The 25325-nt window shown below is 36.7% G+C and overlaps 1 protein-coding gene across 1 annotated transcript in view; it reads right to left on the bottom strand.

Moving 5' to 3' along the window:
- The window catches only part of LOC118273464 (neuroligin-1), a 72357-nt gene that overhangs the window by 7135 nt on the left and 39897 nt on the right, over positions 1 to 25325 (bottom strand). Inside the window, exons 2-10 of the mRNA XM_035590441.2 lie at positions 14162 to 14220; positions 13748 to 14088; positions 12639 to 12856; positions 9029 to 9184; positions 4381 to 4569; positions 3634 to 3719; positions 3258 to 3422; positions 1129 to 1249; positions 249 to 445 (exon numbers count right to left, since the gene is read on the bottom strand). Coding sequence (XP_035446334.1) covers positions 249 to 445; positions 1129 to 1249; positions 3258 to 3422; positions 3634 to 3719; positions 4381 to 4569; positions 9029 to 9184; positions 12639 to 12856; positions 13748 to 13938 — 1323 coding nt within the window. The 5' untranslated portion in view covers positions 13939 to 14088; positions 14162 to 14220. The remainder of the gene's footprint in view (positions 1 to 248; positions 446 to 1128; positions 1250 to 3257; positions 3423 to 3633; positions 3720 to 4380; positions 4570 to 9028; positions 9185 to 12638; positions 12857 to 13747; positions 14089 to 14161; positions 14221 to 25325) is intronic.

The following is a 25325-nucleotide window of genomic DNA, read 5'->3' as shown; positions in this document are numbered from 1 at the left end:
CTTCTGAGAAACAGGCACGTGCGTTTAAGTATAACTGTTCAGCAAAATATTCTCCTAATTTTTAATGGTATTGCCCTTGACGGGATTATTAGGTGGAAGTAATGATGGGTAACAAAGTTGCTTACACGTGAATGTCACTGTAGCTTTCACGTATATGTATAAGTTACGCTACATAACAGACGGCATACATGAGATGTCATGTCAACACGGGATACTACATGGTGTAAACATGAATGTATGCGACTCACCTCGAGCGTGGCGTCGCGCACACTGAGCGGGTTCTGTACAGGCTTGTCCCAGTCCGTGTACTCGTTCTTCAAGGTCGAATAGATCTCGTTGAGGTGGTAATAGTACGCGTTCCGGACGAAAGTGCGAAGAATGCGATCCCGTCGGCTCTCGTTGAAGCCAAACTCCAAGTCTTGGGCGTTAAATTCCAGGTAAGATTCTGCAAGGAAGGCATGCCGCTCATTTGCATGTATTTATCATTCGCTTCGGAAGCCTCATTCAATTTATTCTGAAGTATGTTAGCGCTATGTGAATTACAACTTCAATACTTGGTACCGCAAGTCTTATAGTCGCGTGTAATGCCACACGTACAGGGTGAATTGAAATAAATAGTCTAATTCATAAATTTAAATGAAAAGTAATTAAGACAAATATTAAGATCGTACATTACGTTTGTTTATTTGTACGCCGATACCTCTGTAAGTATTCGCGCGAATTAAACTTGAACCTTGACATAATTAGAAATAAGGTTGCTATTGCTATTTTAGTTAACAAACTATAAATGTACGTCAACATTAATCCTAATACGAGAGCTACATGTGTTTCGACGTTTCACAAACGTTAGCGCAAACTATTGCTGGTGTGTTTGCTCTCGTATTTTGTGGTATTTTGAATAGCGAAACTTTCCAAGTGTTTGTTATGACTAGTCGGAATGTGGAATGAGTTTTGACCTTGTATGTAGATTGTGTGTTTTGATCAAAGTAGTAGAATTACATCTTTTTAAATAACTTTTCACTGAAATGCACTAGAATGTCTTCCCGGTGCAGGAAACATACCATACCATACCATAAAACAAACGGAAATACTTTTTAAATATATATGATAAAAGAACAATAATATTACCGGTAGTAGTTAGTCCAAACAGCAGCTCTCTGTGTGAGAAGTCGGCGAGTTCATGTCCCGCTGCGTTTGCGACAGCCGCTGCGCCCGCGCCGAGTCTCGAACTATCCGTAGGAGGTGGTGCCTGATAACAAGACCAAACCATCAGGATAATTACATTTCTTAAATTAGTAACCCAAGAATTGGCTTAAATACTTGTTTTACCATAAATTCTTGTATTAATTTCATCATTCACTCCTCCCATTTCATTAACATTTTATTCCTTCATTTACGAGCATTAAATTAAATGTAACTTGGTGAGAGGCGTTATCGTTAGAAACAGAGATAAATAAAGTTACCTTCAATAGAAAAGCCAAATGAAACTATATGGAATGTTTTAATACTCTTAAATAAGACTCTGGAATAAAAACTTCCATTCAATAAGCGCACTTATTGAGTACAAAATAAAAACGATATTTGTATGTAGCGAATGGAAATAATCGCAATATTTAAAAAATAAATACGGTTACTGGCACTCAATGTTTAGGATCTATCTAAAAACTTAAATCTTTAAAATTGGCTATTGATACGAAGCAAAAACTGTGCAGCTTTTTGATATAAAATTGAAATGATTGGATGCATTCGATAGATATTTACTTTTTAATATTGTCTAATTGGACAGAACATACAATTTATAGCTCATACAAAATTTGAACTTCTCTAATTTACTTAATAAGGCACCAAACAAATGACGACACTGATCAAAATATCGGTGAGACATAAAGAATGAACGAATATATTCGTTCATGCAATCAAGATAATTCCCTAGGTACCCACTTCGATTTAATTGACGAAATTATATTAAACCCAAATTGGTATTCGAAGGCCGCCATTTAAGCATCAAATGTTATTCAGGTAGGCCGTTATTGGGCTACAACCTGCAAACTATAGCAATCACTGGAAATTCTAGACGTTTCCATATTCTAATTGGTTTCCAATATCTGGGTGTTTGAAACGAAAATCAACATCTATGTTTACCCAACAGGATGAAATTGCCTTCGTTTTATTTTATTAGTTCTAATAATATGTATTGATTTTACTTATTAGAAGGATGTTTTTAGTAACGTTTACGTGCAATGATTAGTGCATCGTCCTTGAGCATCTAAACAATGAGTTTGTTGTTGATAGTGTTGCACATGAAATAGAAGAAACCGTCACACATAAGTATCAATCTTTCCCAATTACAATAATTTAACAGTACTATAGTAAAATAATACCTACCGTAAAAATATTACCCGGAAAAATAAATGTGAGTAAAAATAAAAACGAACAAAAATCTCGAAACACAATCAACTTTACTGTGTAACACTCAACCAGACGTCATATTTCCCGTAACATTTATACACAAACACAGGTGTGACGCCAATTTATTACCGAAAACATTCTGTTAATTACGTCAAAGGGGTTGTTCGTCCGAGACCAGTACATTAATTAACGATGAATTTACGAATGAAAAGGAACGAAACTGTACGATGAAAGCAGGCACCACATTATTCTGACGCTTAAAAGACCAATATGTGTATCATCGTCATCATTTTCAATAGCCCTTGAGACTCTTCTGCTGGACGCAGTTTAAAAGGACTAGATTTATCAAAGAACAGCAACTCAGTTAAATATACCGTTAGTCGACTCTTGCGAAACCTACAGGAAGAATAGGTTTTTATTGAGGGGGAAGATACTGTAATGACTTCTCCGCCTTGGGCGAGGAAAGAGGGAGTGTCATACTCTTACTGACCAAAAACAATCAGACTAAAAAGCGCCCCGGTAACCCGAATGGCAGTTAGCAGCTCCGACGGGAAGAGTAGGAGTCATGTATTTTACTCCGTCGGCATGGCTAATGGATCGTATATAGGAGCTCAATCAAAGTCGTGAATTGATGATGACCATTATGTTTGACACAATGCTTGGTCAGTCAGACGTACAGTTCAGTGTGCATCGTAGGGTGAGTTCCGGTTACTGCATACTGTTGTATACTATCTGGTGGTTATTTGCTATGTCTACATTCATTCACATAACCTGAAGTTGTGTATTATGCCTTACAATCTCCGAAGGCAAGTAGAGGTTAAATGTATTCTTAAAATAATTCAACTTACAGAAGGATTGACAATGACGGTGCCGTCGACAAATGGCGCGAATCCAGGTAAGAACCTTGGCGGGTCCAGCCTGACTGCCAGTAGTTCTGCTAGAGGCTTGTTTCTTAAACACGGCGCCAGGTCGTCTTCTAACAGGTCCCCATGACAGCCCGTCTGTTCAGCCACCTAGGGATAATATAAAATTGTGCTTTAATTGCTTTAAAATTTTCTTTTTGGCTTTCCTCACACTTGTCTTTTTTTTTTGCAAATTGGATAAGTCGAATACACAAAAACTTTCCTTGTCCCACTTTAAGGCTTCATTATTTTTCCAAACATTATCCAGTAGCCAGTTTAACAGGAAGCTCACACCCGATATTGTAAGCGTAAAGATACATACCTTTCTTTTTATCGTGAGCGGTTCCCTCTGCAGCGCCCATGAACTCAGTCCCGACCCACTTAACAAGATGACGCGCTTCAGTAGTTCTGAAACAGATAACCTAATTTAATTTTGTCATTTTGAACGAGGATCACCCGGATAATGAAATCTTTTCTAAAGAAAAACATTTTTATTTCCGCCTTCGTTTCTCTTATTCTGAAATAATAAAGACTGTTCAGAATAGCTTCGAGTGTGATGTTGACCTTATTTTCAAATTACGCGGAGGAAACTGCCCTCTTGTGCATGTCTGATGTGACCCTTTTAATCGCATTAAGTGACGGAGGATCTAAACGGGATGGTGACACGAAATAATGAAATCTGCCTGGAGCGGTATAATTACGCACAATGCCTGTCCCACGCGTACACTCGCACGTGAGCAGCTCAGTACGCCCCGCGCCCCAGGCCTAGCCCTCGCGTTCATAGAAACGACCCTTCCTGTTTATGCTGACAGTTCATTAAAAATATTTCCTCATTAATTCAATTTTATAACATTTTAGGATAATTTAATATTCTGTAAAAGTTAAAGTGTATTTCATAATTCATAACGCCCGCAAAACGTGTTTAAGATTACATCAGCTTTGTTCCGGATCGACAATAGCCATTAAAATTTAATCCATCGACTACATAATTTAAGTTACCGGCAAGTTTCACAATCAAATCATGTCAACCTTCGTCGAGATAATAATTGATTAATTGAAGTGTTCATACCCCTTGCGACGGGCGAGACAGCCAGGAAGTTTGCTAGCGCGGCCCCCGTACCGTGCCCCATGAGCGTGACGCGCTCAGGGTCGCCCCCGAATGCGGGCAGGTTCTCCCGCAGCCAGTGGAGCCCCGCCACCAGGTCCATCAGACCGAAGTTACCCTGCGCCGACCCCTTAGCACCAGTCTTTAAAAAACCTGACAAAGAATAAAGACATTAAACAACATAAAATACGTGACATTGCACAAGACTCTGAAATAAGGCCAAATAAAGTATGACAATAAATAAATGTACATTTTACACATAAATACACAGTATGAGTACGGCTTGCAGCTGAGAAATAGTGGGTCATAATGCAAAATATTTCACTGTCGCATGACGGAACGAGAGCCGGAAAACAGTTCGAATTGTCTTCAATAAATTATGACGTATAATGTGTTTTTTGCGCACCACATGAACGTGTCTGTATAAGAAGATACACTTGAGTGGATAGCGACACTTATGTAAATACGAAAACTTACACATTTCATACAATCCCCCAGATGTGTCATCGTTATTCAAAGTTTCCTCTCAGGAAAATTGTTCACAAGTGAATCAATATTTTCTATCACATCAATTTCGAGTAGTGACTTCGAAACAAATATTTGGTATAGTATACGTCGTGTTTATCATTCGATATAATTTTGTTAGGACATCGCAAACAGTATCGGAGAAAACAAAATAGTTTTCTGAACACAATAACATCACGTTGTTCATTTTCCCAGAAGAGCTGATAAAAACTTAGGGTTCATTGTTTTTCAGTGTTTTTAATTAATTATATTTCAATGCCATGTGAATGTTAACAAACTTTACAAAAAAAACATGGGTGGACTCTCATTGCATTTCAGATCTTTAAAATAACCAAATTTAATACGACACTTTATCCATAATTAATTCATGAAAATAGTAATTCATTTAACACACTTAAGTTGGCTTTTGCGCACAGAAAAACAGTTCTACGAACAATTTTTTTCTATCAAATTACAAAAATAAGTGGAAAGAAGAAACAATTTTCCGGAAAATCGAACGTATTTATTGAAACAATAGCCGTCCACTTGTGCGGACACCGTGCGGACATCCTATAAACACCGTCGGGAACATACGACAATCAGTTTATATCGGGCGGGATCATTTTCTTACTTCAACATTTTTAACGATTAAATGGTGACTGTAACTTAATAAATAAATTCATAGTTTCAAAAACTAAGAAAACAATCATGTATGTGTCTCATAAAAGTGGACATAATCAATGAGCTCAAACTCGATACGTTTACTAGTCGACAGACCAGGGTTTCATTAATCACCTTCCAATTTCATCATCAGACCAGATCAATGGTACAATATGCATGGTCATCTAAATTTATTGTTAATGTATTTGCATCGTTCGAAATATGTATTGTGTACAATTTTTGCCCATACAAACTGCACTACATATATTATGTGCCATGTAATAAGCAAATAAGTTTTTATTGGACTGTTCCCAGAAAAGCTAGTGCAAAATAAAACAAATGACATATCAATGACGTCAGACGCAAAATGACAAGGACGCTAATATATTGTGTTTTCTTTCTAAAACCAAATTATTGCCGCTTTTAGAACAACGTAAAAAAACAAATGACATGCCATTGACGTCAGGCCCAAAATGACAAGGAGGAAAATATATCGTGTGCTCTTTCTAAATCCAAATGTGAAATTATTGCCGCCTTTGGAACATTGCAAAATAAAAACAAATGACACGCGTATCGCGTTCTCTAGGATATTATACCCTTTGCGCTATAACAAGGTGCGGCTGACAGATGCCAGTATGACGTTGACGTCTCTCTTTAGAGATGGACATTAGAAAAATCTTTTTTTATCGCTATCGATACTCGCAGCATACATTTAATTCTCTTTAATTTTTTTATTAAATGTGTGTGTTATTTAGTTGTGCAATGTAACTACGTGTATATACTTGTCAAAATAAATATTTTATGACCGAGCCCTGAGGTGTTTCAGAGTTTCAGTTTTACAGAACCGTGAACCGTGAATAAGTGTATATGTTACTAAAGCAACCACGATCTTTCAGATTAAGTACCACCACGCATTATCAAAGGCGCCGGAACTGTCTACTATATATTTGTGCTCTGATAAAGTCACTGTGGTTCGGGCAGAGAGAGCCGCGTCTACAGTAGATTTACCCACATAATTAAAGGTTTTTTAAGAGTGATAATTGAACGACGCATGATTTTCGTTTTATATTCTAAAAAAACATCGACTACCTATCCGTCGTAGCAGTACATCCCATCACTAAACACGACTATGGATTTACGTTATACGCATAACACTTTACTTTATTTTTGATTTCATTAGATTTTATTTAAAGACTAGAACATTCCGGTTGGATTTAATTTAATTAACTACTCTTCCGAATGATATAACACAATACGAATGTGATACAGTTAAAATACTAAGGCATAATTTTTAAATCGCAGCAACTTTCAAGAGTGATACGAAACGTTACTGAATCTGTCAGCCGCACCTTGTTACAGCGCATTGGGTATAGTTGATAGATTTTCGCATAAAAAGCTTTTGAGTTACGCCTTTTTCAGTGTCGTGAATTAAGTTTTGGCCTCAATTTTCATGTCACGCAAAATATTATCATTAATGTCACAAATATAGCAGTGAATTTGCCTGTTATTACGTACAATCAAATTAAAAACAAAATTAAGTTTGAAATGAATCCTGTTGTAAAGCTTTCATTAGTGTGATTACTCGTAATATTATTTAAATTCATCTTGTCTGTTAAATGTGGGTGTACTGTAATGTACACCAGGGCCTACGCTTATAAAGAATAAAAGGATTGATATTATAAACTCCTATTGTATTCTGTAAACTTTAACTAAACCTTTTAAAATCTCATTCATAGAGATAAATCATTCTCATCATTATTTAAGTTCGTAAATGTCAAAATTTGATGTAAGTATCCACCTACAACTTTACACTTCTACATTTAGGAACCAAGCACTATAATAAAACCACAATTTCACATAGCTATAACAACGTCACTCCTTTTATCCCTGAAGAGGTAGGCAGAAGTACACATTACGACACGTAATGCCGTTATACAATGTACACCCACTTTTCACCATTTGTGTTATAAATCCCATGTTATAGCGAACCTATTGCCATATACACAATTCCAGACTCCGTGCTACTACTATGTAAGAATAGCGAAATAAGCCCAGTAATACTTTGCCCGACACGAGAACAAACCCGAGTCCTCTTGTCCGGCAGTCGCACTTGCGACCGAATCGACCAAAGAGGTAGTCACACAGCTTCACATAACTATACCTAATCCAATATCTTAGTTCATTATAAGAACTACAAGATCCATTGAGACACAATTTTGAGAACAACATTACATGTCCTTAAAAAAATCAATTTCAGTTTATGGCTAAAAAAAAAAACAGAATGACGCGTAGCAAAATGATATTCCTTGCTATAAAAAGCGTACAAAATTTCTTTTTATTATTTTCGAAATGGTTTTTTTACAGCTGCATCAAATGTTGCTTGCTACTGTAAAATATAACGAGAATACCCTTCTAAAATACGTTCATAAGATTTCAAGTACTTTTATTGTGAAGATATCTATATCTTTAGCTATAAACGTGACACAATATTATATAGGATAAGTTTACGTTTATGGACACCCAATTTAGGCGATTCACATTTCAATTTACTCTGTTATTTCAGTTACCAATTGTACAAGTAATTATTCAAAATCCACAAAACAGGACAACACTGCAATACCAATAACTACGTATAATTAAGTGATTTCCCGAAATTGTATTCGACGTAATTATTATGATGACAAATACTTAGTAACATATATCGCTCAAACTATACATACATATAATACAAACTACAGTCTCCATCTATATAGAATACATACATAATACATAAGGATACAGGAAATCCTCTGCGCTTAATTTTTGTCTCTTAATTAGTAGGAACTTGTTATTACATCAGATAGATAATCGCCCACTCATTCTAGTTAATGAGTTTCATAAAATGGACACAATTACAGTGGTTCGGTACACAATAGAATCTAGGGACTATATTAGAGGCCTGATAAAGAATCTATAATTAAATCGTTTTAATAAACCGCCATTTTGGTAATTGTATCTCTAAAGACCGGCCTGTTTAATAATTATGAACTTTTATGGTAGTTCGCTGTTGTCCAACTATTCTTAGTTTAGGAATTATAAAGTCTGGGATCTAATTATTAATTAATTTTGTGCTATTTAGGGCAAGAAAATTGCTTAAATTTCGTTTCACTGACGCAAAACACTGCTTAGATTTAAATATAACAAGTAAGTATGATGAGATAAAATGGTAAAGCTCGCTATACTCATAGTCTCTGTGTTGTGTTTTTAAGTGACATGGCGTGACATAAGATGGGCTTTTAGCATTCTTCTCCGAGAACAATACTATTTATGAATATAAGTAGATCAATTCCAGCCGGCCAATGTTTAACTTCATTCAAGAAATAATCTTGTGATTGACCTGATAAGACTAATGATTGTCTCAACACAATTGATATAACTTAATTTAAATGTATGTACAATATTGACTTACCCAATACACCTAACCTAAAGTTGATGGTCACCACGACGATGTTGCCGTTCGCCGCCAGTGTGGTACCGTCATACGCATTGCCCGAGCTCCACTCGTAGGACTCTCCATGCACGAACACCAAGCACGGAAGCCCACCACCCTCGCCTTCCTCGCCGCCTGCACAGAAATAGCTGAACTGAAAAGTCTATAAAAAAAAATTCAACCATATACCTATAACAATTTTAGACGTCGGAATATTCATTCTTACTGAAAAGACTTTAATCATTAAAAAAACTACTATTCTTTTTTTGCGATCGACAGTTTCCATTTATATTAGATTAGGTAGATTCTAAGTACACTTGCACTAGCAAAATTTAAATAATGTTTTATACCTATAATAATTTTAGACGTCTGGTTTTTCATTCTCGTTCAAAAATTTTTTAATTCAGAATTAAAAACCAAGTATTACACGAAAATAAGCTTTTGTTATCTTGAAAATCTCTAAAGAATAACTTCGTAAACTAGTCGGTATTAATTTATAATTTTCTTATAAATAAATCAGTATTTTAAGCAGCTTTATTATATTATAATTTACACCTTCTGCCAGCGGCTTCACCCGCTTTCCCGTGGGAAAAAGTAGCCTATATTATTCCAGACCATAATTTATCCCCATCCTATCAGTAGAAGAAAGTAACAAACTTCCATATTCATAAACTTTCACATTTATAATATTAGTAGGAATTACCTCTTTATTACTTTTAAACCAAAAAAAAATATTTTTAAAGTCATCCTAATACCTAAATAAAAACACGCTAAAACTCCAAATCAGATAATTATCTCGAAGGCTTCTCCTGCCAACTTATAAATTACGAAGCGCTATCTGATACTGTTAATTAATGGTTATTAGAAGTGCTTCCTAAGTATCCTAATAAGTGCGAAGAAAACAAGGATTAAGAATTTTACCCTAGAAACTTTCCATAAAAGAGAGTATAAAGTAAATAACTTCCAATTTTGTATCAACATTGAATATTAATGAATATTTACTCTTTTTATAACGAATACAAAATAACTATTCGAATATAAGTTTTTAAACTGACATGGTCACTGACACTATCATTAGAACTTGAGACGGGATATTTACCATGTTTATTTATGTCTATGAGTTTCCGATATTTCGTCACTGTTGGAAGCGCCATGATCACGGATGAACTCAAATATCCCGTCTCAAGTTCTAATGATAACAATTCGAATCACATACATTGTTAAAACAATAATGAAAAAGATAAATTCAAACCAATATTTGTTCAACTTACAATAATTACATGTACACAAAACATAACATCAACTCTTCAAGGCATACAATAACAATAACAGTTTGCACACTGCTATAATACTCACAATATTGACAACAAAACAATGTCGGCTTCGCTCTTCGTTCTTGGCTCTTGAGCTGTAGATATGGGGTGTCTCAGCCTCACTTCCGCACTGCTTGCAGGAGGCAGGATGCACTGCAATGCACTACGGAATTGAGGCCTCGACACCCTCCGACGCCAACCCTCTTCCTCTGTTCCCCTCCACAATGCATCTTCTATGTCATCTTATACGACGTCCGTTCGCTCCCATCTTGCACAAACGACGATATATTTACAGTACTTAAAACTTGTGAACCTTTCGAGTTCACAGCTGAAACGGTTCTGCATAAATTATAGCCGCGTCAAGTTCAGACGGAGGTAACTATTCAAAGGTACCCCTTAAAATGGGTTCTACGTCTAAAATTTGGCAGTACATCAATATTTAAACGTTCTTGCCATTAGGAAAAGTATTAGTTGTACATTCAGGTAATGCTTATAGCTAAAAATAAAATGGTACACAGGTAGGTACAGACTTATCTTAATACTGTAGGACCAGTACGAGTGACATTTGATTTTTGGTCTTTATTCTAATATACTTTTTGAGTATTAAAATTTCTTAAACAGTGGCTCAATTGTTGATCAAATACTGGTTATTTGAAACATTCATACATTATAGGTAACGCAAAAATCTGTTTGATCTTATAGTCATCTGCATCTTAACAAAACTAACAGAAAATAGCATTGTATTTCACATCGAAAGACTTCTTCACAAATGCAATATTGAACAGAGTTTGAAAGAAATGCCTTCTGTCGTGCTGAGATAAAAGTAAAATGAGATTTCTGAAATTCTACCCTTCCCGATTACAGGGCAAATATTGTAACGAAATTAAAAAAGGAAAGTTTTCAAGAATTAATTTAAGTTTTGACGTAAACATTTTATTTTTGCTGTCTACCAAGAGGATATTAAGTTATTTGGATTAATGTTCTTTCTTTGACCTTATTTTTGAAGCTTAAACAATTCTGAAAGTAAACTTAATCTTAATTAATTTCAAAACTATTTTAGATGCTGCTAAACGTCAACTTTGAGTTTTCTATTACATTTTTATATTAAAAATTGACCTAGTAACTTATATAGGTTAGAAAGACAGAGCATCATTATACTCATCCAAATGTGGGTTTTTTCCAATGTCTGATAACCACAATCAGAACAACTCAGGTAATTTCTGCACAAAATCACAAAGAGCATTAGACACTTTTAATTGAATTGGCAAATAAAATGATAACACAGATGTTGTGTTAGTACATTAAGTTACGTAAACACTTGTTTAACTTACACCGTACCTTACATAAGATAACTACAAGTAATAATTACTACGTTGCTACGAGGCGCTACGAGCGCTACGAACGCGTAGACAACGTTTAGTGGAAATAATTTACTACATACGTTACAAATACATCTAGTTAAAATCCAGCTCACCCATACGCTGAAATTCATACAACTGGATCATATATAAAACGTACCTGTTTACATTTTTAAAGCGACATGCTTAACGGACAGTGAATTAACTGGGAAATGACGTGAATAAAATATTATATGAATAAACCGCTGGCGGGGATTAATGAGCAGCCAGAGCTCAGTGGCCGCTCTATTATGTTGATACCATTGTTCTGGTCTATTAGACAAGAGCCAAACGAGAAAAAAGATGAAACAAAGACTGTTATACACGAACATATATTATAAGTGTCGAGCCGGTAATCCCGGGGGATTAGGAGGAGGTATTTCGGTACTCTAACAGTTCGCCGACTACGATATGAGTATATGCGAAGAGGGCGAAGGTACCATTTGCTGGGCACGATGCCAACCGCGGGTGTATTTGAGAATTACCTAACTGTAATTCCCATATACAACCCGTAGCTTAATCCACTTGTTCGAGAAAAGACCTCTTGCTTTCTTGTCAACCTCCTAACCAGAGTCTCAAATGAATACTTATTGAGGTCTGTTACTAATGTTTAGTAACATACAATAATGGTGTTATTTCTTTTAAGGCACTACAAATTATTAATTATGATCTTGAAATAGAGATTGACAAACATTTACATTTACATCGTTCATATTCACTCATATTACATGAAAAAGGCACACAATATACAATATTCGTAGTTATACAAATGACAATCACACTCTCATAACTAAATAATATAACATTTCACAGATAAAAAAACCAAATTCAAATCACCTTTTGCTTGTCATATTTACAAATACAAAGTTTCCCACTCACCATTAACAGGCACATAGAGGTTGACGTAAAGACAGTCCTCGCTCTGATTGGCCAGTACAGGCAATAATCGCTCCAACTGTCGAATGCGCGCGCGCGGGTGCAGTAACAACGCATCGTCGCGCGGCGCGGCGGCGGGCGGAACCTGGGGGCACGCCGGGCCCGACGCATCCGCCAGCCGCGTCGTGCGCCACTGCGACGGCGTCACCGGCGGCATGTATCTGTTTTACGACAAGTCAATTGACAAAATTACGATCGGAAACATGCCCAGTAATTAACGGAAATGTACTGTTGATAATGTTAGCTGTTAATCATTGAACGACTTGCCCTTGCTTTAGAAAGAGCATTTGATTTTCTCTACACTCGTATATATTTTTGAAAAAGAATAGAAAATCCCATATTTTTCGGTCATACTATTACACGGTTATGGTGAACACAGAAGAGCATCAGTGTAATTTAATCCGCTTAATGTGAGCCGTCGCAATAACGTTGCATTCAGTTTCATACCAAATTGCGGTTATCGCCACACTTGTCGGAAAATGAGTCAACTTAAATTCAACAGTCGTAAATTTCTCGAATCATTTTGTACGACGGAAATTACACTGGGTTGCGTTCATCGACCTCGCACAAACTACACGGTAACTGTGAGACACATTCCTGATTATTTTTACGGGTTGTCTCACGTGCATGTCAGCTCGCTCAATTAGTTCCTCGCTCGTCTCTATTCATCAGCAGATTACGAGGCAAAGTCTCTGAGTTAGTGAAGTTCGTGTCAGCCTTACTTACCGTGTATAAACTACAGCTTTGTATATTAATCCGTAAATAAATGCTTCTAGACTTGCTAACTAGGCACACGTCATTAATGTTTTTAAATTCAGTACATGTAGCAACCTAACACAAGAATGACATGTGAAGGGATTAGCAAATAGATACTGCAGTCATCGTTAATAGCTTTTGCTATTTACATATTCCATTAATCACTAAGTACATGTATGTAGTAGCATAGTAGTTACCTACCAAGGCTCTGTAAAATAGATCAAGTGTTTTACTTCTACCGACAGTTTGTTTAAGTATAAAACTACATATGAAATATAAGTAGAATGAAAATTTACCTTAGACTACCTAATGGCGGTGTGGCATACGGCACCCCGAGGTAGGCCTCGACCTGCGGATGCGAGTGCACGACGATCCCGCGCAGCGGTCCGTACTTGGTTCTGACGACGCGCGTGCTGTACTTGTGCGCGGAGAGCGCGGTCGCGCAGCAGACGAGCCACGCGAGCAGCGCGGCGCGGTCCGCGCGCATCACGCGCACGCGGCGTGCGCGGGCGCGGGCCACGCGCCGCCAGCTACGCGCGTGCCGCTGCGCATCACGCGGCCCGCAGCGCACTCGCGCACGCGCACCGCCCCACGCGCCTCCAGCTCATCACACACTTTTCTCACGCGCCCTCGCACACTAACATTACATTGCGTTACGCACTCGCTTTGTGCCACTGTTTCACAACAAAAACTGTATAAAAAACACTTACCCGAATCATTGTTTTGTTGTACTAACAATACTTTTCCAAATGTTAACCATTTGTTCAACCTGTAACAATAAAAATACTTCGTTAACGGTGGGTCGGTAAAATAAAATTATTCGTTAAAGGTGCTTAGGATAGTACTATAATATAGCAGAAGCAAATTTTCATGAAATCTCCATTTTAATCAAATATGAGCGGAGTAAGCCGGGCCGCGGACAATGGAGTAGGTAACGGAAAATGTTTACCTAACAGACCTAACCCGGCGTTTGTAATTTAATGTAACACAAACACGACAACATAGCATTCTAAACGAAATTTGCCGTTTCCGTGGTGGGCCTCACCGCGCCGCGGCCCGCTCCGCCCAGACAGCGGGACTCGTGCAGACGTTCACTTCCGCTTCATTTATGTAACCAAAGACTGATTTTCATTGCAATTAAATGTGAACACAATTCAATAGGTCTTACAAGCTCGAGTGTTTGCGTCGTAAATATAAATAGACTGTGTTGAATCGTTCAATTCATTAGTGGTTTAGTTTATAGAATGGCATTTTTATTGTTTCGTTTGTTTACTCTTTATTTATTCATTCATTCTCTCCGTTGTCTATAAATAAACTGGAATTAACTAGTGCTCGTGAATTTATTTTCGACGAAAGCTTGCATCTCATTGTGGTGCTTTCAATAGATTTAAAACTTTATTTTTACTATAGTATCACACGAGACATGCCCTTAGCAAAATTTAACATTCTTACTCGTAAGTATGTATTAGTAAACTATAATGTTTCAATAAAATCAGCGAAACATTAAAGCAAAATCCAAAACAAATCTTACGTATCATGTCATGATCATGATGACAGTGTCACAGGGTATATGACGCACATCAATTATACAGAAGCAGACGTTTATTGGCGATACAGTGCCGATATTTACGTGCACATTTGGTTGCGCAAGAGGGCCACAAAGAGCGCGGCTAGTGAGGGGACACGCCATCAATCACCAGCGTGACACGCAGAAGCTTTGTGAGCGACCCGCATTTTGTTGCACGTCTATTGATACCGTGTCACCGTTGACCTTTCAATGCCTCAAATTAAATTTCAGTATTTATTCAGTGTAATTAAAACCCTAAAATCTATTCGGAAAGTCATCTTCTGTAATGAGAGTGAACATAAAAATTCATGGCACCCACACCATGGGATAATGCTAGTTGATAGCACCGTTAGGAATCTTTCAAAATATGCAACCATTAACAAAACCATTAAGTACAAATGTTTTAATTAACAAACGCAATCCGTTGTTATAGAAATGGGGAAAATGACACGATGAAATCTCTTAAATGGTAGCTATTATCCTCGGAATATTCAGGTATGTGTTGGGCTTTTATTTTCAAAATGATGGCGGTAACGATTTTACCGCGTTAGACCAGGATTTCATTTCAAAAATAATTTTATAAATACGTTTTCGTCAAATTAATACACATTTACTTAATAAATGTAAACTCAAACATTTTAAGAAAATGAATTCGTCGAATCGTCACACACTCGTAAGTACATACCTATGTATGTACCTATGTACTTAATATAAACATTGACGGTAAATATGTTCGTATATTAAAGTTTCCTCAATAAATTATTTCTATGAAATAAATATCGTACGAGTTGTTTCCAAGTAATAAGAACGTCACAAATGCTCATAAAAACTTATTAAGTTTTATAGGTAACCTATCGAGAACGAAGAACGTGCTTACTTCATTTCTGTAATAGCCAATTTTAAACGAACGACTTCTCTTATTGGTGAGTGGATACTGTTATTAATTGCGTATCGAAGACTTAAAATCTCGACGCGACGTTCAATTTTTAAAAGTGTCAGCATCAATCTGCGGGTAATATGTTAATCTATTTAAGCGTGATCGAGCCCGGGGTGTCACGCTGCGCTCAAGATAACACGCCGATTACCTAGCCCTCGCTCCCGGGATCACTTGTGATCGATCGGTTGCCTACTCAACCGATGCATAAACGCTATAACTCACCACGAAAAATATTATTTTCGGGAATATCGGGACTAACGTGGGCGATATTCATGAAAATACTTTTTTGCTTTTACTTATTCTAAATGGTTTAAAGTTATATCTGGGTGCTGGTGCCTATGTGGTCACAGGATTGATCAATAACATCTTTCTCTGATTTTTCTAATTGACGTAAACCTTAATTTGCTTTGCTTAACAATGTCTTTAACTACATGTGGTGAAGGTGAATACACATTAAAACAAATAGACAATTTGACATCAATAATGTATTTTAAGTTTCAAGGCGGTATACGAGTACTTGTTATCTCATTAACATACTCGTATAGGTTGGCAATACATTCTAAATGTAACGAGACTACGTGATACCGAACACGCGTTTGTAATTGGAGACCCAATTTATTTCCGAAAAGTTTCAATGCGCAAAGTTGGATTATCTAACTCGTCGCACAGGTGTTACAGGGTGTTAATTAATTTGTATATACAGGAGTATTTATTTTATGTAACGTTTCATTGATAAAGTACCATAATCATGTACGAGGATTCTGGTGCGGATTAACTGTTTGTCGCCTTTATAATGAGTTAATTGAATTATTTAGGAAGTGTGTTGAGTTTTCTTGGTGAAATTGTATAGAGAATCAAATATGTTAGAAAAGCAAGCTGTGAAAATGAGTGCACAAATACTTGACTATTATTTACTTAAATAATAAACACCTAATGCATTTTTATATTAAAAAACATCTACATCAAAAGCAGAACATAGTTAAAAAACCTTATTTCCAAATATTTCCATTGTTTCGCTAGCAACTAAGCTCAACCTCATACCTAAGCTGTTTGCAGTTTAAAAATATGATATAACTGAAAAACTTGTTTACTCTGACCCTTACCCTACTTAGTAGAGCTAAGCCGGTGTATGGCAATAGGCTCGCCCTCTATTAAAAGAGACTAATAACACAACAAAAAGCGTAAAGTAAGTTTACTTTAGACCTTCGCTTGTAAAATGAGATATGAAGTAAATAGGGGGTATATCGCAAGGGATTTTTGCGATCATGCATACAAGAAGCAACAACGCTGTGATTTTAAGTCAACAATAAGAATCTGACGTGGAGTTAGGTGAAGCGTAAAACTCAATACTGATCACGATGGGGGGCTTCTATGGAGGCCTCTGTCCCATATATGTATGTAGGTTATTAAATCAAAATAAGTCATGTTATTGGCAGCAAAGAAGGCACTGAAACTGACTGACACTTTAAACTCGTTGATCTTTCTAAATGATTTTTTTTCTTGTATTTTTACTCGTTTCCTATACAGACACATCACATGCAATAAAAGTTACATGCGAAAATTAAAATCTGCGATACGGGACATCGATTGCGACGATCTTTCATCCAGGAAACTGGATTCAAAACATCACATTTGAACTCTAAAATACGCCAATCGTATATTGTAACAAATTTTGAAGTAAAAAGTGTCCAATTAGATGGCTAGACCGTAGCTTGCCAAGTCGCATAACGACGGGGGAGCGGACCGCTGGCGAGGCTGGACAAGTGGCGAATTGGCGTCATCAATCACGGCCGGCCGTCCGCCGCAGAGCTTTAATGGGCACACGCTCATCTTCCAGCCCCGACACGCTCCTCTGATCAACTCCACGTCGATTACTTCCACAGTTCCAGAGTCGGTACGTTTCCACTACCTACTGACTAAGCTCTTAATTTAGACTAACTCTTGAATTAACATAAAAGTAGTTGATGCAGTTTTAGGTATAATATGCTCACTCGACAGCTGTTTTACATTAGTGCATTGTAAAATCTGGGGGCACGGCAGTGCCCCCGCCAAGTCGAGCAAAAAAAAAGCGGCACGGCCGTACCATCCTTTTCTCGAAGCAATTCGGGCCTTTTTCGACCCCCTATAATTCGGTTGTGGATAAAGCAAGAAACCTGAATCTTCAGTAACTAATCCGGCATTGTATAAACACGGAATATTTAAAATTTCAGTCAATTTGAACCAGTAGTTTAAGAATGACAACTTGTTAAAGTTTCTAAATTTTGTCACTCACTGACTCACCGATCATCAAAAGTCCAAGGCACTTCTAGCAGACTTAGAAGCTTCATATTTGGAATACATATAGAGTTTAGTGTCTTAATCATGGGAAAACTTAAATATTTTGTAATTTCGGTCCAGTTTTCCAAATACACCAACTGCATCAATAACTTTGTAATCCCATATAAATATATGGGATTACAAAGTTATTTATGCAGTTGGTGGTTGGTGGTGGTTATAAATTTAATAGGTATAGATAGGTACCTACCATATGAGGCAAGGGAGGGGGTATAGGGTGGGTAAGGGTGTGTTTAGCCCCCGGAAAAGAAAAAGAGGAAGACTACATATAAAAATAAGAAAATATCATAAGACCTTTAACAAAATTCGTTAGAAGTAGATGGTATCAAAAAGAAAGGCTCTACAAAAAGAAGTGAGATCCCATCAAAAACATCCTGTAAAAAACCCAAGTCTCGCAGCTCAGTCTTTCTACCGTCAAAAGTTGTGAGATCCATGTAATACCAAGTCGGTTAATCTATTTAGTGTCTACTTGAAGGACCTTCTGTCTTAAGTTATTACATAAGTTATTATCATGCCAATATTAAAAATATTTAACGTTTTAAACAAATAGATCGACTTGGACATCGCATGAAAACAAAATGAATATTACAATATTATATTAGATTCTTTAGTCTCTCGCGCCTCACGCGATTGAAACTCTCGTTCCTGTTGGTCGCTGGCCCGTCGTGCTGTGTAGTGTGATACATACTAATAATCAAATCAAGCGATGTCCAAGTCGATCTATTTGTTTAAAACGTTAAATATTTTTAATATTGGCATGATAATAACTTATGTAATAACTTAAGACAGAAGGTCCTTCAAGTAGACACTAAATAGATTAACCGACTTGGTATTACATGGATCTCACAACTTTTGACGGTAGAAAGACTGAGCTGCGAGACTTGGGTTTTTTACAGGATGTTTTTGATGGGATAATCCTATTTCTAGAGTCAATATACCTTAATTAGAGTTATGAGTCAAACTTTTAAGATCATATAAATGTCAATAATAACGACAACTATTAATAATGGAAAGTCGGTTAAGATAACAAAGTTACAGGTTCACTCAAATTGGTTTATGATCAAGTACAGTTACTGCAGCGGTACCGAAATTTACATTATTATCAATTCAAGGCAGCACAATCTTTAGAAATTGAAAAAGAAAAAAAAAACATCTACATTCATAACTCAGAAAATGCAAAAGTTACGAAGAGTATCTAAAATATCAACATTTCAAAAAATGTACGACAAAATTCCACCAACATTTGCATTGCAAATTCTGATGAAAATTCAAAGCGTCTCCTAGTTTAACTTTAACTGTCGACGGGATCTTAATGGACGCCTAAGCTCTAAACCTCGACAGCTTTAAGCTTTCCGCAACAACCACATTGGTTACTGCTTGACGGCACTACACATGAACGGGTGATTATGAGAGCAAACATACAAACATACTTTGTATATGTTCATGCTTATATTCCCAAACGTTATTGTAATTGTGTCACTGTATAAAACCAAGGTTGTTATAGCTATTTTCATGGAGTCGTAAGTAAGTAGGTAGCTACTTATGTTTTCTTATACATATGAAGTTGCAAAACAGGCACCTACTTTATTCTATGCAATATCCAACAAAGAGATTCTTAACTCTGCACTGCTCAATGGAATTCACTTCTAAACTGAGTTTAGCTTGGAAAGAATTCCTTTAGCATTCTAATCAATATATTAACAGAATTCTTAGCAACAAACTTGGCTCCGTTTAAAATTCTAGCGTTAGTGGTTACAGAATGTTCCACATAAACAAGAAAGTTTCGCCAAATTCTCATGAAATAATAAGCGTTTAGTCATCGAGAGCTCATAAATCTTACCCTCTTTGACACAACTTTTATTATTTGTTGCCATTTTTTCACATTCTTGATCGGCTCTTGTCTCTTGAAAAAATTTTGTACAATATAAAACACAAAAAGGTGCTTACCAAAGTTTAGCGCCTTCCAAAACCATGCATAGTTATGAAAAGCAACAAATTAACTTGATTTATGTTTCAACAACAGAATCTGAATGCGAATTTTACTTGGAAGACTAAATGTATTATGAAATTGCTATACAAATTGTATTAAGCTGTGCCTCCACAGTTAATTTAATACAATTTATTCCGAAATTTCTGCGCTTACCAGTTTCTATATCATTAGAATTCCGCGGAATAGCTGTTCTAAATGAAGTGTCATTAATCAAATCTCAAAACCAACGGCCGTTTACATAATTCCATCCACCGCGGCGCGCCGGCCGCTCACGACCGCTCCTATTGTAGACGGTAATCCTTAATGTTGTATGAATACCCATGTATGGATAGACACGCTTATCGCTTAAATTATGACTTTTGAAACTTGATTTAATCATTTATTCATATGCGAAATTGGTAGAGATGAAGGGGCCAGATCCCATAATGAATAGTTAAAACACTGCCCTTAATTTAGTCCACGGTATGGTACAAGTTTTCCGTTGCTTGTCTCATAAAGGTGGAGAGGCTCGGTCGATATCGGCTGTCGGCTCGAGTGGCTTGTGGGAAGAAATGTGAGGCTATTTTGTGCTAGGCCTGCTCTCGCGTCGAGCACCCTCCGGCCGCGAGCCGCCGCCGCTCACCGCACAAACTAGATTAACTAGGCGACCTCATCTTATAGACCCTATGTCCGGAATTACTATATTATACAGAATATCTCATAAAATTGAATGGAAAGTCGCTTGTGCAAGATGAGATCTCGATATTACTAGTTGAAATCTTGATTTTATGGGAGATCTTTAAATAAAGGTGATGAAGTTACGTCACCTATCTTAAATAAGTCTTCAACTTAAGTGTAAGGGTAGAATGAATATCAGACTCTTTCAATTTACTTTTGTCTTATAACCTACTGAAGTATATGGTAATAACGTTCAGCTTAATATCAATATTTCGTTGACAGATCTAAAATATTGGAAAATAAATAGGGAGGCTCGGCTACGTTCCTTTTAAGATCTCAAAAGAAGTCCTAAATAAACGGTGTTCATAAAACATCAATGTATGTACAAACTAAGTGAATAAGTTTTCTTCCAAATCTAAGTGCGCTATTAATAGAATTCTCTACTTAAATATGTTGGTTTCGCTGGACATAAATACCTTTTTTGAAAAGTAACATTTCGCAACTGAAAGGTATTCGCCAAAGGTCGCAGTAAAAGCATTATGTAACCCAAACTTTTAATGAAAATCAAATGTGAACGATGTCAGTGACCCTTTTCATTTAATCCAAACTTGTGGACGAACGACAGGCCCTTTCGAATAGCGGTCTCTACTATTATTGTTATTGTTGTCTTAGACAATACGAAATATCTATAAGCAAACAGCGATGTGTTTTCCTCCAACGAATGGTGCGTTTATCTGAGAACGGATAGAACAAACTGTAAATAAATCGAGGAAAACAAAACATTGCTTAGTAAATCCCAAGTAGTTGTTACATTCCCGGGGCCGAGTCGCTAGTCGCCGAGAGCCGACACAAGAGCGAGGGCGGACCAACAAAGTCCGCAATACACGTAAAATCAATTTAACAAAGCCACTTTGAGCCGCACTGACCCTTCCACGCTTATTCACAAACACCTACGTCTGTCTAGCCAATAGTAGAATCTATCACACTTGCTCGTGTCAATGCTTTCATATTTCGGTTCAATCTATTTGCTTGTTCTTGCCTACACCTGTTGCAGCTTCGTTAATTGAGCATTTGTTAATGGTCACTGTCACTAGTTAACTTTCTGCTTTGATTTAAACTTTTTTGTGTGCTACTTAGGTATTCTGTGTGAAAGATGTGTAGATAGAAATTGTGAGCAGTAGTGACATAAAGTAATTGGATTTTTTGCTAGGTTTGGTACACTATGTAATTCGATTGTAGGTACATTTTTCTCTTCTCACTGGAATGTCGCATTAAATCAGACTACACAGCGACAGATTTTTTTTTCATTTCTTCTTCACTGATTCTCTTATTTGTTTTCTTTGTGTTTCGCGGAATTCATACTAATTGACAAGTTACGAATCCCTTGCGTGTCAGCCACGCATTTTAGAATCTAATATCTTTTTCTTTATAACAAACACAAATGTATTTACTGCCAAATTTTTTAGGATTAATCTTAACTCATAGAATGCTTGATTTGCAATAAGGGCTGGACAAGTTTATGTCACAAATCAAAAGCCTTTGGGGTTGATTTATAACAATTCGGTTATAATGACGTCAAGTAGACACCAGAGAACAAAATCTATGTCAATACATAGCTAACATCGAGACAGAATATAGACATATAGAATAGGTACATAAATACATCCTTTGTCTCATTGAGATAGGCAGAAACTACAGGAGGCCATGTATTTCTATATTCGTATTTCTATGGACGTCTAGTAAACTCGACGTCCATAGAAATACAATAATTACTTATAAACTATAGTGCTACGTAAATTTTGTTATTCCCTATTACTCAAACAGACGAACAATCTTCACAAAATAAGTCTTGGATGTTGCAATATCGTATTAAAAGGTACATATGTCAGAATATTCGACAAATAACACTGGAAACAAAATCCGTCATACTCCTATTTCGTCGCTGAAAAAATCAGTGAAATCCTCCCCACGAAAATACAGTTTCAGTTTCCTTGAACCCTGTAATTCGACACAGCCCAATTAACACTTTAGCCGTTAGGAGTTTACGAGAAGCCAATTGCCAGACCTTCAATTGATAAAACCATTCCAGCACCAAAACATCCATTAAGCGAAGCAGTAGGATAAAAACAAAGTTTATTTAAGTTGATGAGGAAAAACAATTAAAAGCTGTAATTACTATTAACCCTTTAAATGCCAGCTTCGACTTAAGTAGTCTAAGTAATCGTACCCAAGACGCCAATGACGTCTTCAAGACTCGTAACTTATGTTTGAATTATTAAGAACAAGTTGTGCCGTGATTCCGCCCTCACTTAATGACTCCAGGTTACTTTAGAGGTAATAAACGAACAGGTGGATCGTAGTTTATGGCCTGTTTATGTGAACCTTTTAATAAATTTCCTTTAAATGTGTTTATCTTGGAAGTTTAAAAATCTGACGCTAACTCAAATAAATGGGTTCCGTATCATGACACTTTCTATGCGTATATTCTGCTATAAGTGAACGTCTGTACCGTACTGGTTATGTTAGTCATTTATCCCAACGTCATGCCTTTTATCCCCGAAGGGGTAGGCAGAGGTGCACATTGCGGCACGTAATGCCGCTATACAATATACACCCACTATTCACCCATTGTGTTGTCAGTCCCATGTAATAGGGGGTAAACCTATTACCATATAATGGGCACAATTCCGGACTGCGTGCTACAACTGAGAATTTTTTGAAAAACCGAAAAAAGCCCAGTAATACTTTGCCCGACCCGGGAATCAAACCGGAGACCCCTTATCCAGCAGTCACACTTGCGACCACTCGACTAACGAGGTAGTCATTAATCCCATTGTAACAAATTACTCCTTCTCTTACCAATTTCAACTTCCCTAGTAGTGCCGTTGATGATCGAACTTCTGTATAAGCAACAATTCCGAAATTGAAAAATACAATCGGTACGACTATGACCAACGAACGTCGATCAACAAGGCAGTCTGAACTTTACTGCTAATAAATTGTAGTTCATTTCTGAATGTAGTTAGAAATAGAAACAAGAAAAGCCACGTTCAGTTAATAATAAAACCACATAGACCGAAGCTTGTGTGCTCAGGACAGGGATAGGTCTCGACGGGTGTCACGTTGGACTGAACTGACCGCGACTGAAGCTGGACAGTGGACACATTGGCTGTCAACCTTTCACCACTCGACACTACGATTCACACTCCACTGGGTATTGTCCCTGATCCCACAAGTAAATCGGTTTATGTTTTACTAGTGGTCGCCTAGTGGCCGAAATTCGACCATATATGATTTAATTTACAATACCACTTAACGTACGTTGAAGGATAATTTTTATTTAATTCAAACTCTTTTATAAAACTCTTTTCATATGAGACGTGAGAATATCATCGCAATGTCTATCGATTTTGACGTTTTGTCAAATACGATCAGATACTATGCATGTGTGTGTAATGTTTTATTTATTGATTTAATGTACTTTATAAGCATTATTTTTGAAAAATATTAGCGCTATGCACTTCTCCTACACATAAACTATAAGTATACCAAATTTTATGCTCCTACGTCCGCGCAATTTTCGTAAAATGTGGTCCAAAGTTTTTGCATCACGTATTAATATATAGATTTCTGCTTCTGTTTTAGACTTTGTTTACGTATGTGTAAAGTTGTTTTTAAATTGTATGTTGCAAGGTATTTTTATAAATAACAGAATGAACGCAAGTTTTCTACAAATGTTTATATTTGCGATGACAATTGAACGGGTTGTACTGATCGTGGTCGCAAGTAATTTATTTGTTCAACCTGATTGTGCACGCTAGTCGAAATGTCAAGGAAAATATCAGAGAACAAAATTCACGTTATTCTTTATCTAGGAGTGAACTATTCTGTTTCCTTCAAAAGACGTAATATCAACTGTCTCAACCAATAACTTTGCCAAACAGCAGGTTCTATCTTGCGTAATTTTATTACAATCTATCCAATTTTTCACTAAAGTAACGAATTCATTTTACGAAAACAGCTTTTTAATAATACAAAATTGGCTAAAAGATTGGAGCCTCGATCACATCTCCAGTCAATCAGCGTCGCAATTCTCCTAATGGAAAAACTATTACTCTCCCGTCTTCCGGGAACAAAGGAATAAAAAATGCTCCCCAGTACGTACTTACTATGGTAATCTATGTTACAACGTGTTCTAGCGTGTCGCGCAATTTGTTCTACGAATGGTTTTTTCTTTGCACACTTATAATAATAGAAGCTATTTCAACGGCGATATGAAGGAGGCCGGTATATGCAAAATCAATATCCACGAAGCTATTTGTGATACTGACTTCAGTACTACATCTCGACACCAGCAATTTATACTGCGCTAACTCAAAAAGCGTACTT

The sequence above is a fragment of the Spodoptera frugiperda genome, chromosome 1 (genome assembly GCF_023101765.2).
Source record: "Spodoptera frugiperda isolate SF20-4 chromosome 1, AGI-APGP_CSIRO_Sfru_2.0, whole genome shotgun sequence".
Taxonomy (NCBI): domain Eukaryota; kingdom Metazoa; phylum Arthropoda; class Insecta; order Lepidoptera; family Noctuidae; genus Spodoptera; species Spodoptera frugiperda.
Note: the sequence above shows the minus strand (reverse complement) of the source record. Positions and strands in the feature narration are given on the sequence as shown.